This window comes from Bos javanicus, chromosome 1 (genome assembly GCF_032452875.1).
Source record: "Bos javanicus breed banteng chromosome 1, ARS-OSU_banteng_1.0, whole genome shotgun sequence".
In the NCBI taxonomy this organism is placed as follows: Eukaryota; Metazoa; Chordata; class Mammalia; order Artiodactyla; family Bovidae; genus Bos; species Bos javanicus.
Window position 1 is genome coordinate 117,466,639 of NC_083868.1, and position 15,500 is coordinate 117,482,138.

At 42.3% G+C, this 15,500-nt stretch overlaps 1 protein-coding gene across 1 annotated transcript in view; it reads right to left on the minus strand.

Moving 5' to 3' along the window:
- The window catches only part of SELENOT (selenoprotein T), a 28,610-nt gene extending 22,769 nt beyond the window's left edge, over positions 1–5,841 (minus strand). Inside the window, exon 1 of the mRNA XM_061418959.1 lies at positions 5,573–5,841. Coding sequence (XP_061274943.1) covers positions 5,573–5,709 — 137 coding nt within the window. The 5' untranslated portion in view covers positions 5,710–5,841. The remainder of the gene's footprint in view (positions 1–5,572) is intronic.
- Positions 5,842–15,500: the final 9,659 nt, after the last annotated feature.

Below are 15,500 nucleotides of genomic sequence, written 5' to 3' on the forward strand. Positions count from 1 at the left end.
TGGAAAATTCTGAAAGAGATGGGAATACCAGACCACCTGATCTGCCTCTTGAGAAATCTGTATGCAGGTCAGGAAGCAACAGTTAGAACTGGACATGGAACAACAGACTGGTTCCAAATAGGAAAAGGAGTTCGTCAAGACTGTATATTGTCACCCTGTTTATTTAACTTCTATGCAGAGTACATCATGAGAAATGCTGGGCTGGAAGAAACACAAGCTGGAATCAAGATTGCTGGGAGAAATATCAATAACCTCAGATATGCAGATGACATCACCCTTATGGCAGACAGTGAAGAGAAACTAAAAAGCCTTTTGATGAAAGTGAAAGAGGAGAGTGAAAAAGTTGGCTTAAAGCTCAACACTCAGAAAACGAAGATCATGGCATCCGGTCCCATCACTTCATGGGAAATAGATGGGGAAACAGTGGAAACAGTGTCAGACTTTATTTTTGGGGGCTCCAAAATCACTGCAGATGGTGACTGCAGCCATGAAATTAAAAGACGCTTGCTCCTTGGAAGGAAAGTTATGACCAACCTAGATAGCATATTCAAAAGCAGAGACATTACTTTGCCAACAAAGGTCCGTCTAGTCAAGGCTATGGTTTTTCCAGTGGTCATGTATGGATGTGAGAGTTGGACTGTGAAGAAGGCTGGGCGCCGAAGAATTGATGCTTTTGAACTGTGGTGTTGGAGAAGACTCTTGAGAGTCCCTTGGACTGCAAGGAGATCCAACCAGTCCATTCTAAAGGAGATCAGCCCTGGGATTTCTTTGGAAGGAATGATGCTAAAGCTGAAACTCCAGTACTTTGGCCACCTCATGGGAAGAGTTGACTCATTGGAAAAGACTCTGACGCTGGGAGGGATTAGGGGCAAGAGCAGAAGGGGACAACAGAGGATGAGATGGCTGGATGGCATCACTGACTCTATGGACGGGAGTCTGAGTGAACTCCGGGAGTTGGTGATGGACAGGGAGGCCTGGCGTGCTGTGATTCATGGGGTCAAAAAGAGTCAGACACGACTGAGTGACTGATCTGATCTGATTGCAATTAACACAACGATAATTTTATGTGTTGTCATGGATTAATGACTGCCTTCTATTCTTGCCTTTAACATCTATGAGAGCACTGAACTGAACTCCCAGCACCAAACAAAGCACCTGCATAGACCTGGGGCTCAACTATTTGTTAAACATACAAATATTTGTCTAAAAAACTATAACTCAAAATTTCTCAGATTTCCTCCATTCAGCATTTTACTAATCTTGATCAATATTAACATCCAAATCAGTGTTTGGTCTTTACTTTCTTGCCTCTATACTATGAAAGCAAAGGCTAAAAATTGGCATAAATTTCATTTAAAATGTCTTCTAGTAATTGTTCCATTTACTTCTTAAAACTCCATTTAGAAATTGGTTGTCCTAAAATTATAGCAGTGTGTTCTTTAACAAAAATTGGAAAATTCTGATGCATTCTGCTTATGTTTTGAAATCTTAACTTTAATCTACTATTCTCAGAAAATCAATTGTCAAATGTTGACTAAGTATTAACCACGAAGAGCTGCAGATAGTAATCTCTTTAAACTGCAACAACTGATACTATGCTGGAAGTATGATTACATGTTAATTCACATATATGGGAGGAAAAAAGCATGCATACGAACATGCCAAACAGTACCTGTCAGAATACATTTACACAAACATCACAGGAAAAAAAATGTGATAAGGGAATCTTAAGGTTGGATCAGAAAACTTCCTTTTCTATGCTTAATGCCTAAACGTCTAAGTAAACAGTATAAACTTTCCTCCGAATATGCAACATCCTTACATGCATCTTCTTCAACTGCTTGATCAACTGATGTAATAAACCAAACATTCAGTTATATTGTGCTTCTCAGTAGGCTTTGAGAGGAGCCACATCTGCCCTGTTCACCAAGTTATCTTTAGCCTTTGGCACAAGCGGGTCTTGAATGAAGATTTACTGAAAAAATACATGAAAACAGAATAGGAAGTTTGTTGAAGCTACTCTGAATGCTTGATCTCTCTCTCTCTTCAATTCCATTATGCATTATCTTGTTCTATTAGCAATTACAAAAGTGCCACAATTAACAGATGATATATTGAGTTAAAGAAAGAGTACTCATAAGGAATATAAAATACTAAAAGGCAAAAGAAATGGAAAGGAAGGGGAAAACAGCTCATGTGCACACTGCTATATTTAAAATGGATAACCAACAAGGACCTACTGTATAGCCATGGAACTCTGCTCAATGTTATGTGCCAGCCTGGGCGGTTTGGGGGAGAATGGATACATGTATATGCATGACTGAGTCCCTTTGCTGTTCACCTGAAACTACCACAGCGTTGTTAATCGGTTACACACCAATACAAAATAAAAGTTTAAAGTTTGAAAAAACAAAAGTTTAAAGTTTTGGAAAAAAGAGTTCTCTGTTAAAACTGGTAATTAATGAAAAGTTGCACTTTACAGCACTTTGATTTTAAATGGAATTAAAAGAGTCTTCACAGATTTATCCTCGTCTTAGCTTCCTTCTTTTCCCAAACAAACTTGCAAATAAATGCCCAAGAGATTCTATCAAAATCAGAAACCAAAGATTCACTTTACTATATACAGATTAGTCTCAGGGGGAAAAAGTAACAAACAAGCTAAATTTACCTGTATTTGGTAGGGCATAGGGCATATTTTAATTTATTTATTTATTTGGAGGATAATTACTTTACAATATCGTGGTGGTTTTTGCCATACATCGCCATGAATCAGCCACAGGTGCATGTGTCCCCCCATCCTGAACCGTCCCCTCCCCCTCTCTCCCACCCCATCCCTCTGGGTTGTCCCAGTGCACTGGCCTGAGTGCCCTGCTTCATGCATCGAACTTGCACTGGTCCTCTATTTCACATATGGTAACATACATGTTTCAATGCTATTCTCTCAAATCACCCCATCCTCACCTTCTCCCGCATAGTCCAAAAGTCTGCTCTTTACATCTGTGTGTCTTTTGCTGTCCTGCATATAGGATCATCATTACCGTCTTTCTAAATTCCATGTATATGCATTAATATACTATTGGTGCTTCTCTTTCTGACTTACTTCACTCTGTATAATAGGCTCCAGTTTTCATCCACCTCATTAGAACTGATTCAAATGTGTTCTGTTTTTTTTTAATAGCTGAGTAATTCCATTGTGTATATGTACCACAACTTCCTTATTCATTTGTCTGCCGATGGACATCTAGGTTGCTTCCGTGTCTTAGATATTGTAAACAATGCTGAAATGAACATTGAGGTATATACGTCTCTTTCAATTCTGGTTTCCTCGGTGTGTATGCCCAGCAGTGGGATTGCTGGGTCACAAAAGGGCACAGGGCATATTGACAGGTTTTTCTGCCATATACAGATTTTTTTTTAGAGTGAAGCATTTTTGTATGTAACATGCTTAGGATCACTGCAAAAGAATTCAGGACAAGTCTGTACTTCTCTACTTAAAGAACAAAAGGAAACAAAAACTAAGTAACAAAGTTCAACTGAGGGCTTTTCCTGGTGGCTTAGTGGTAAAGAAGCTGCTTCCCAATTCAGGAGACACTGGTTCCATCCCTGATCCAGGAAGATCCCACAGGCCAAGGAGCAACGAAGCCCGCCACAACTACCGAGCCTGTGCTCTAGAGCCTGGGAGCTGCAACTACGGAAGGCCCAGTGCTCTTCTCTTGTTGTGCTCTGCAACAGGAAAAGCCACCGCAACGAGACACCGTACGCCGCAAATAGACAGCAGCCACTACTCATCACAACTAAGGCAAAGCCTGTGCAGCAATTAAGAACCAGCACAGCCAAATACAATTAAATAAATAATCTTTTAAAAAGAAGTTCAACTGAAGTACTTATGACTTTTTTGAAGCTTAATTTTAAGAACGGAATGTCTTTCCCTACATTTACTTATACATTTTCAAAATTTTGCTGTGTACCTAAGAGGAAGGTACATTTGTTAAATTACTGTGACAAGTAAACCAATATAAGCAACTGTAAAAGAATATTTTTGAAGAGCACAAATGAAACCCAGAGATAACAAATAGAAAAATTACTTAACTTGGAAAATGCAGTCTTTTTTTTAACTACTTAAATCCAAAAGTATCACACTTAATCCTTAATAATATTTATAAGTTAGTAAGAAGACTGCCACTTTCAAATGAAAAAAAAAAGGGACGGGGAGGGGGGGAGTCAAGCCAAAATTCCCATTTACAGTATCACATATGAAAGATGAAATACAATGATATATGCCAGGCACACAGTAAACACTACAGGAAGCTTTTTTTCAATCAGAAAGAGGAAGCAAGGTTTTAGTTTTCACTTCAAAAATCTTATTTTCTGACTTTCTTTAAATGTCACTTAAATTGATTTAATTTTAAAGAATTGCTTAGTCTTTAAGATTGAGCAAAAAGCTAATTGGATAAGCAGAAAATCTAAATTTTAGTACACTTATATTAATACATGAAGCTTGAAAAAACTGATTTTAAATGTATTAAGGCCAACACCAGTATTCAAAAATAACAGGATTCTTCAGATTTACTAATCTGACCACCCTATTCTGAGGGAAGAAAAAAAAAAACATCTTTTGAGATACAGGATTCTAATTTTACAATTTTGGTTTTTGTTTTTCATCGGAGCCTTTCAAACGTTTCCCAACACCACTTACCTTATCACATGCATTGCTATTCTGCTTCTAACACTTAACTAGGTAACAACAAACTTACAGAAAACTGTCAAAAACTGCCGGGTTTGGGGGGATGAGGGATTGTTTTTACTACTTCTGTTAAGGCCGAAGAGATCTGAAAGGTGGAGAGAGATGCCAGAACAAGAAACTCCAGGGAGTAAGGGGATTGGAGAAGATGCAGTTGTCTGGAAGTGAACGTTTGTCAGAAGGGCAACGTGCTCCTTTTCAAAAACATTTTGGAAATTGCAAACGGAGATCAGCTTCCCTATCCAAGCCCATCAGCTATCAGAATCCCTACTCCCTCATCCAACAGTCACGTTGGCGGATGCTGGAGAAAAAGACGTCTGTCCCTCGCGGGATCCCTCCAATGACTCAAGTTAACCTTCGTCTAGCCGGGCAGCGAGGCCGCCAGGCGTAACCCACGAAAGGCGAGAGGAAAAGTGAACCCAGTGGCAAACGCTGGAGCTCCCGCGCTGACACAGCGCCGACTCATACATAACCCACCTCCGCAAGGCAGCCGGATGGCCGTGGCGTGACGCCGCCGACCGGTTCTCCGTACTGACAAGTGTCCCCAAGCCTTCGCCTTTCAGTATTTACCATTCCCCGACCCTCCATCTCCATCCCATTCATTCGAGGAACAAAAAAAAATCATAATAAAGTGAGCGGCTGTGCTTGGAGGCAAGGAGGGCGGACAGGCCATACCCGGGAAGAGACCGGGAGGAGACAGGCGGCGGAAGGCTGCTGGCGCCGTTCTTCCGGGCCGGGGAAGGTTCAGCCCTCTAGGCCGCGGATCCGGGGCCTCGCGTAGTCCAGAGGGGCCGAGCAGAGGTGCGGCCGGGAGCCGGCGTTCCTACTCACCAAATCTGGAACTTGAGCAGAGGCCCCGTGGCGTACTGCATCTTTAATCTCTTGCCAGGCACGCCGCCCAAGTTGGCCGAGGCATCGCTCCGGACCACGGCCGACGCCGCCACCAGCAGAAGTAGCAGAAGCCTCATCTTAAACGAGCCAGCCCCTTCGGCCGCCCTCACACTGAGACCGCAGGCAGCCCGAAACGGAGCCGGTGCTGGGAACTGATCCCCACCGCGCAAACGCGATCCGCCAAGGTCGACGAGGGAAGCAGCAATGCGCATGCGCATCCCGGCGCCCGCGCAGGCTGTGAGAGGGAGAGCTGACCCATTTTACTGTCCTGACCCACCATGTTGGGTGCGCGGGAGACTCTGGGATGGAATGAGAGGAGTAGGGAGGGACCTACTGCCGGTGGGACGTCAGAGGAGCCTGTTAATGAAAGCTCGTGACACAACTGAATTCTGCATACAATTTAATTCAGACATTTATCTCCCCGAGACGTTTAAAAACACGTGTTTAACAGTCTTGATTCAGGTGTGGGAGCTAAAAGAGAAAGCCCCTGCCTTCCGAACGGAGAAGGAAATGGCAACTCTGTCCAGTATTCTTGCCTGGAGAATCCTGTGGACGGAGGAGCCTGGTGGGCTTCCATCTATGGGGTCGCACAGAGTCGGACACTACTGAAGCAACTTAGCAGTAGCAGCTGCCTTCCGAACAAGAATGCTTCACTCCTTCTGGCCGCGTGCTATGGCCTTTTGTTTGAATTTCCTTGCAATATTGCTCTTTCCTAAAGGAATCTTTCAAAAAGAAAAAAAAAGACCTTTGGAAAACTTAAATCATATAGTGGTTTTAGTTGCTAAGTCGTGTCCCACTCTTGTGATCCCATGGACTGTAGCTCAACAGGCTTCTCTGTCCATGCGATTTCCTAGGCAAGAATACTGGAGTGGGTTGCCATTTTCTTCTCCAGGGGATCTTCCCAATCCAGGGATTGAACCCTGGTCTCTTGCAGGCAGGGGTTCTTTACCAAGTGAGCTACCAGGGAATTCCCAAAATCATATAGAAGAACAGAATAATTACCTTACTCATTAACGACCGTTAACAATTACTGGCATTTTGACAGTCTTAATTGTCTGTAGTACAGCTCTAACTGCTTTTCCCAAAGGGAAGATAGTCGGAGACAAATAACTTCATCTATAGATTTTTAAGGGTGTATATCTAAAAAATAACCAGCTGGGGGAGAGGGGAGCAGGAACTGATCACGATACCATTATCCCACTGTAAAAAATGAATTATTGCTTAATACCAAAATATCCCAAGAGCTTCCCTGGTGGCTCACAGGTTAAAGCGTCTGCCTGCAATGCAGGAGATCTGGGTTCGATCTCTGGGTCGGGAAGATCCCCTGGAGAAGGAAATGGCAACCCATTCCAGTATTCTTGCCTGGAGAATCCCATGGACAGAGGAGCCTGGTAAGGTAGTGTCCATGGGGTTGCAAAGAGTCAGCATGACTGAGCGACTTCACTTTCACTTTGACAAAATATCCACTGTTCACATTTCTCCTGTCTTAGTATTTATTTTTATTGTTAATTTTTCAAATTGTTACTGAACCAAATGGGTCTGCTCACTCCAAGCTACTAACAGTGGACTGTAGTGAAGGAAAACGCAGCATTTACTATAAACGGGCCAATACAAGGGGGATGAGTGCTTTGTGCCTAAAATCTTGAAATCTTCGATGGTTGTGGGGGATAGCTTTATAGGCAAAATTTGGGGTGAAACCTCAGGGTAGGTGGCTTTCTTTTGATTGGTTGGTGGTGAGGTAACAGGGTGGTGTACCAGGAATCTTGGGCTCAGGCTTAAATTACCATCCTCCACCTGAGTAGGGGCCTTGTAGTCTCTGCCTATTTCCCAAGACCACACAGTTGTGGCTGCACAGATTCTTTTCTTTTTTTTTCTTGGCTGCGTCCAGTCTTAGTGCTGGCACTTGGGATCTTCACTGCGTCGTGTAGGATCTTTCAATGCATCTCAAGGACTCTCCAGTTGTCACACAACAGCTCAGCAATTGTGGCGTTCTAGTATAGCTGGCCTAAGGCATGCAGGATCATAGTTCTCTGCATTGCAAGGTGCATTCTTAACCACTGGACCACCACCTTGCATTATTTCTTGACTGCACTTCTCTGGTTTCTGCATTCTCTAACTTCCCTGACAGCAACCTTTTGAATCTGCTCTTTGGAACTCAGGGAATGTCAAAGAGGCTAAATGAAGCCTACTTTCTGCAACCAAGAAGTTGGGGACACGAAAAGGACTAAAATCAAAAGCAAAATAAAAAATAATCCATTGCCATTGGTTGATATCTGTTTTAGGTCCCGTCACAGAAAACCTTAAGGTCAAGATTACACCAGGAATTTGTAAAGTTTCATTTATTATTCAATGCAGCACACACTGCAGGAAATCAAGGAGAGTCTCAGTAAGAGGGTTTTAGGAAAATTATTATAGTATCTGGGCTTCAGATGATTTGGAGAAGAGTATTGGGAATACCAATGGAAAATTTGGCCATATTTTTGAAAAATAAAGCCTCAAAATTAATAAATTTTAGTCATTTTGAATCATTTAGCCCAGATATCATAATTAATGAAATGCATCAGGTATGAGTTCTCAGTTCAGTTCAGTCGCTCAGTCATGTCCGACTCTTTGCGACCCCATGAATCGCAGCACGCCAGGCCTCCCTGTCCATCACCAACTCCCGGAGTTCACCCAGACTCACGTCCATCGAATCAGTGATGCCATCCAGCCATCTCATCCTCTGTCATCCCCTTCTCCTCCTGCCCCCAATCCCTCCCAGCATCAGAGGCTTTTCCAATGAGTCAACTCTTCCCATGAGGTGGCCAAAGTACTGGAGTTTCAGCTTCAGCATCATTCCTTCCAAAGAAATCCCAGGGCTGATCTCCTTCAGAATGGACTGGTTGGATCTCCTTGCAGTCCAAGGGACTCTCAAGAGTCTTCTCCAACACCACAGTTCAAAAGCATCAATTCTTCAGCGCTCAGCCTTCTTCACAGTCCAACTCTCACATCCATACTGACCACTGGAAAAATCATAACCTTGACTAGACGGACCTTTGTTGGCAAAGTAATGTCTCTGCTTTTGAATATGCTATCTAGGTTGGTCATAACTTTCCTTCCAAGAAGGAAGCATCTTTTAATTTCATGGCTGCAGTCACCATCTGCAGTGATTTTGGAGCCCCAAAAAATAAAGTCTGACACTGTTTCCACTGTTTCCCCATCTATTTCCCATGAAGTGATGGGACCGGATGCCATGATCTTCGTTTTCTGAATGTTGAGCTTTAAGCCAACATTTTCACCCTCCTCTTTCACTTTCATCAAGAGGCCTTTTAGTTCCTCTTCACTTTCTGCCATAAGGGTGGTGTCATCTGCATATCTGAGGTTATTGATATTTCTCCCGGCAATCTTGATTCCAGCTTGTGCTTCTTCCAGCCCAGCGTTTCTCATGATGTACTCTGCATAGAAGTTAAATAAACAGGGTGACAATATACAGCCTTGACGTACTCCTTTTCCTATTTGGAACCGGTCTGTTGTTCCATGTCCAGTTCTAACTGTTGCTTCCTGACCTGCATACAAATTTCTCAAGAGGCAGATCAGGTGGTCTGGTATTCCCATCTCTTTCAGAATTTTCCACAGTTTATTGTGATCCACACAGTCAAAGGCTTTGGCATAGTCAATAAAGCAGAAATAGATGTTTTTCTGGAACTCTCTTGCTCTTTCTATGATCCAGCGGATATTGGCAATTTGATCTCTGGTTCCTCTGCCTTTCTAGTTCTCAATAAATGTGTATGTCCATGAGTCAGATATCCAAGCTGGATTTAGAAAACACAGAGGAACCAGAGATCAAATTGGCAACATCTGCTGGACTGTAGAAAAAGCAAGGGAATTCCAAAAAATAGCTTCTTCATTACCTATGCTAAAGCCTTTGACTGTGTGGATCACAATAGAGTAGAGAAAATTCTTAAAGAGATGGGAATACCAGACCACCTTACCTGTCTCCTGAGAAGCCAGTATGCAGGAAAAGAAGCAACAGTTAGAACCAGACATGGTACAATGGACCGATTCAAAATCAAGAAAGGAGTATGTCAAGACTACATATCGTCACCCTGCTTATTTGACTTCTATGCAGAGTGCATAATGCAAAATGCTGGGCTGGATGACTCACAAGCTGGAATCAAGATTTCCAATCAACAATCTCAGATATGCAAATTATACCACTTGAATGGCAGAAAGCAAAGAGGAACCTAAAGAACCTCTTGATAAGGGTGAGAGTGAAAAAGCTGGCGTAAAACTCAACATTCAAAAATCTAAGATCATGGCATCTGGTCCCATCACTTTATGGCAAATAGATGGGGAAAAAGTGGAAACAATGATTTTCTTTTCTTGGGCTCCAAAATCACTGTGGATGGTGATTGCAGCCATGAAATTAAAAGATACTTACTCCTTGGCAGGAAAATTATAACCAACCTAGACAGCATATTAAAAAGCAGAGACATTATTTTGCCAACAAAGGTCCATCTAGTCAAGGCTATGGTTTGTCCAGTAGTCATGAATGGATGTGAGAGTTGGACTATAAAGAAAGCTGAGCACCGAAGGATTGATAGTTTTAAACTGTGGTGTTGGATAAGACTCTTAAGAGTCCCTTGGACTGCAAGGAGATCCAACCAGTACATCCTAAAGGAGGTCAGTCCTGGGTGTTCATTGGAGGGACTGATGTTGAAGCTGAAACTCCAATACTTTGGCCACCTGATGCAAAGAGCTGACTCATTGGAAAAGATCCTGATGCTGGAAAAGATTGAGGGCAGGAGGAGAAGGAGGTGACAGAGGATGAGATGGCTGGATGGCATCACTGACTCAATGGACATGAGTTTGAAAAACTCTGGGAGATAGTGAAGGACAAAGGAAGCCTGGTGTGCCTCAGTTCAGGGGTTGCAAATAGTCAGACACGACCTAGTGACTGAACAACAACAGTTTCTCATATCCAACAGTTTGAATGAAACACATGATTAAAAATTGTTTTTTAAGAATGTAGTGAAAGTCTGAAAACATTTCTGAATAGTTATTTCGGTTCACTCTGACTAAAACAAGTCATACATCTTAGTGAGACAGGAAGAGGGCAGGGCACAATCTTTCATCAACAATTTTAAAATATAATTAAAAAAAAAAATTCCCTGGTGGCTCAGTGGTAAGGATCCACCAGCCAATGCAGGAGATGTGAGTTCAATCCTGGGTCAAGAAGACCCGTTGGAGAAGGAAATAGCAACACACTCCAGCAATCTTCCCTGGGAAATCACATAGACAGGGAATACTGCTGGGCTACAGTCCATGGGGTCGCAAAAGGGTCACAACTTAGTGACTAAACAGCAACAAAAATTTTTAAAAGGTATCTTTTACAAATACTTCCTAGAATAAATCTAAAATGAAATGTGCAAAACTTTTACAAAGAAAAATAAAAAACTTTCTATTTACTCTTCAAGGCCAATTCACTGTTCAGTGACGTTTGCCCTTAACCCTTCCTGCACTATACCCCTGAGGCACGCAGCTCTGACCTCCTACCTAGTCATTATGCATCATTGTAATCAGTTATTACTCTGTCAGACTCTTCTGTTTTTAGCCGGGATTGGCAAGGGCAAGAACTGTCATCAGTCCTTGTAGTCCAGGTAACTATGGACTTCTTGAAATAGTAACAGTGAGAATAAAATGAGAACAAATAATATCAACTACTATCTATTGAGTGCCTGGGGCTTTATCTTTATTATTTTTTATTTATTAATTCATTACTGACACAGCAAATAATGTTTGAATGTGTGTATGTCATGGATGGTAAAGATTTTAAATAGTGAGGAAGAAAAGAGAATGTAAATAAAAGCCAGGAGCAGGGTGGTTGCATGACTACAGTGCTGGAGAGGGCTTCATTAGGGAATGAATGGGAAACCAGAATGGAAATGTAGGTGGGGGGGATTGTGGAAGTTCTTGAATGCCAGGCTAAGCAGTTTAAATTTTTTTCCTATAAAAAAATGGGAGCTACTGAAGGTTGGCAGCATTATCAAAGCACTAAGGAAGACTGACGTAGTAACCGTGTGCATGCCTGAAGAAAGAAGTGTCTAAAGGTAGGAAGTCACATACAACATGAAGACGCAGACAATCATTATAAACAACTTTGACATAGCACAGAAACAGGGCACAAGGGGGACTTCCCTGGTGGTTCAATGGTTGAGAATCCCCCTTGCAATGTTGCTGTTGTTCAGTTGTTAAGTCATGTCCAACTCTTTGTGACCCCATGGACTGCAGCATGCCAGGCCTTCCTGTCCCTCACTATCTCCCAGAGTTTGCCCAAGTTCATGTCCATTGAATCGCTGATGCTATCCAACCATCTCATCTTCATCCTTGCAATGTAGGGGACACAAACTCGATTCCTGGTCAGAGAACTAGGATACCACATGCCACAGGGCAACTAATTCCAAGCGCTGCAACAAAAGATCTCACGTGCAGCAGCTAAGACCCGAGGCAGCCAAATAGATAAATATTTTTAAAAAGAACAGGGCACAAGGAATAACTAGACTTGTGGGTTCTTGAGGAAAGACTTCTTAACAAAGGATCGCTATAGGATACAAAAATATTCCAAGTGGAAACAATAAGATGTGCAAAAGTAGGCTAATGGGAAATCTCATTTTTCACTGCTAGGGCTCAGACATGTGGGGTGTGGCTGGCAAGTAAACACATGTGGATTGTAGGTGGGGGTTGGGGGGACATTGAGTGAATCCTGGGAAATAAAGCATTTCAAGAGAATGAACCAGGGCTTCCCTGGTGGCTCAGTGGAAGAATCTGCCTGCCAGTGCAGAAGACACAGGTTTGATCCCTGATCCAGAAAGATCCACATGCTGTGCAGCAACTAAGCCCATGTGCCACAACTACTGAGCCTGTGCTCTAGAGCCCATGCTCCACAACAAGAGACGGTACTGCAATGAGAAGCCGTAGCACCTCAGCTAGACAGTAGCTCCCAGTCTCTGCAACTAGAGAAAAACTAGTGCAGGAAGGAAGACCCAGCACAGCCAAAAATAAATAAATTTAAAAAGAGAGAGAGAGAACGAGCCAAACAACATAGAGCACAGGCAGCAACAGAGCACAGGTCTCTGGAGGAAAGATGGTTCCAACTCCAGCTCAGGAATACTGTCACTCAGATTGCATCCCCAAGCCAGCCTAACTGGATTCAAAAATAAGTTAATAGGTCTAAAAGTCTAAGAATGCAGCACTACATTGGAACCCCAGAAGCACTGGTGGCTCAGACAGTTTTTAACAACTCTCTCCCAAAAGAATATAATATAAAAAGGAGAGATATTCTCCATCTCACCAGGGTTACTACGTATAGTATGATGAAGCTCTAGCATCTTAGGATTGTGATATGCTAAATATGCACAAATGTTGAAAGCAACCTCAGGGCCTGGTGGAGCAGCAACAGGTGCCAGCAGGGGTTGGGGTCTTCAGCAAAGGTAGCACTCATCAGAAGACTTACGGGGCAAGTGGAGGCAGTGACAACACTTGATAAGAGTGAATTCATTTACTGACCATACAGCAGACATCCCCCAAAGCCTCCTAGACATACCTGGAAGTGGGGTGGGGGTGGCAGGCATAAGGAAAAGGAGAAACCTGAAATGCATTATTACGAAGTGCAAGAAGCCAGTCTGAAAAGGCGGCATACAGTATGATTCCAACTCTATGACATTCTGGAAAGGGCAAAACTATGGAGACAGTAAGGTCAGTGGCTGCCAGGGAGAGAGTGGGATGAATAGGTGGAGAACAGAGGATTTTCCAGTCAGAGAAACTGTTCTGTATGATTCTGTAATGGTGGATATATGTTATTGCACCTGTGACCAAACCCATAGAATGTTCAACACCAAGAGTGAAACTTAATGTAAATTATGGACTTTGAGTGATTATGTGTCAAGGCATTCACCAGTTGTAACAAATGTACTACTATGGTGGAAGATCACCTCAATTTTGCTGTGAACCCAAAACTCATCTAAAAAAAAATCTTCCCTTCCTCTGCAGCAGTCTTGTTAGAGTCAGCCACCACCTCTTTCTCCTCCAGGCAACAGGGGGATGTCCAGAAACAAAGTAAAGTCACTTCTTTTAGGTCAGAGGGAATTCGGTTTCTTACAGCTTCTATGCAGGGTTGGCATCATGGCTGCACAACCTGTGCAGGTGTACAGGGTCCAGCATGTAAAGACCCCGTGTACTTGGTTTAATGCTTTGCTGTTACCACTTTGAAATTCTTATTTTTTGAACAAGAACTCCCTATTTTCATTTTGCACTCCCCACCCCCCCACACCCACCCACTTCTATGTCTAAGGCTAATCACTTCTCTGCTCCAGTCAATACTATCAAAAACAAAATTCTCAAGTCTTTCATTGCCAGTGTTTAAATGCCAACGCATGCTTGAGTTTTGTTGTCCAAAGGTATTTTTTTCAACCAATAAGTATGCCTGAATTGTCTCCATTATATGACTGTGGGCTTGGAAGAGGAGGAACAAGCCCGAGATTCTGAACTCCTTAAGAGGGTACTATTCACCCCTGCTGGAAAGAAGAGGGGAAGGGACACAAAAGCAAAGCAGACTGGACACAATAAAAATGTCTCTGGTGATACCACAATTTTAGGATTTGACCTGTTTAGTTTCAACTGAACATAAACAAATAAACCAAACTGCCCAGAAGTAATTTTGCCTGAGAATGTGAATGCAAACAGCTCTGCTTTGCCAGAGCTTTTAAGACTTCAAAAATGCAGCTGAATTTTCTTCTAAAGGGAACTTAGTTCCTAAGAGAATTGGGGAGGCATTCCCAAGTCACATAGTGCCTCATTTGCAACTATTTCTGGGTTGCACACTGATTTCCTTTTCCAAGGGTGCCATCCCTCCCCAGGTCAAAAAAAAAACCAACCCGAGATGGCACCCAGATTGTGATGGCTCCGATCCAATTCCAGGCTCTCTTTGCTTCACTTCCCCTTTTCTCTCTTTCTCTGTCCATCTCATGTCTTTTTCTCTGAAATGGTCTTTTTCTCATTCCCTCCTGCATCCAGTTTTTGCTTAGTGATCTTAGGAAAAATCTCCTTTCTTTCCTTCTCTGTTTCATTGATAAACACTCAGTGACCTCAACTGTGGTAGAATTTGAGAATAGTAATAATTTAATTGAGAAAGAGAAGATAAGTTTATGTGTGTGGAACACAGAACCAGTATCTAAAGTGCAGAAAAATAACCAAAAGCATTTAGGAATCTCCTTAAAATTATTTTCTTCTTTTTCCATTACTTAAGTCTGCTTAAAAAAAAAAGTTAGCATTCAAACTTACAAAAAGAATTCTCATTCTGTTTTCTTATATTGGCATTAATTTTTAAAAATTAACTTGTAAATAGCATTTTTGTTTTAATTAATACCCAGTTCTTCCATGTAAGGTTTTCGTGGGATAATCTCAGCACCAATAAGCACTTATTACCTCTGTGGGAAAACATGCAAATTTTCATTTGTGAACATTTGACCTACAAACAAATTCTTGAGACATGATTCATTTGCAGCCAATAGTTCCTGACAGAACTCAGGGATAAGGTAGGAATAAGTCTGATGGCAAGGAGCTAACAAGGGTTAATTCAAGGAGTTTGGCAATATAAAAGCAAAGAGCAGCAATACAGGTGATTATATTTGCAAGTTGCAGGGTGTAGGCTTATTTACCCTGTGGCATATGGTATCTCAGTCCCACGACAAGGAATCGAACCCGTGTCTCCTGCATTGGAAGGCGGATTCTTAACCACTGGACTACCAGGGAAATCCCTACATTCGCACCTTTTAAGTGAGTGAACATATTTTCCAGGTATGTTCTACGATTTCTAATTCCTTAATTTTCC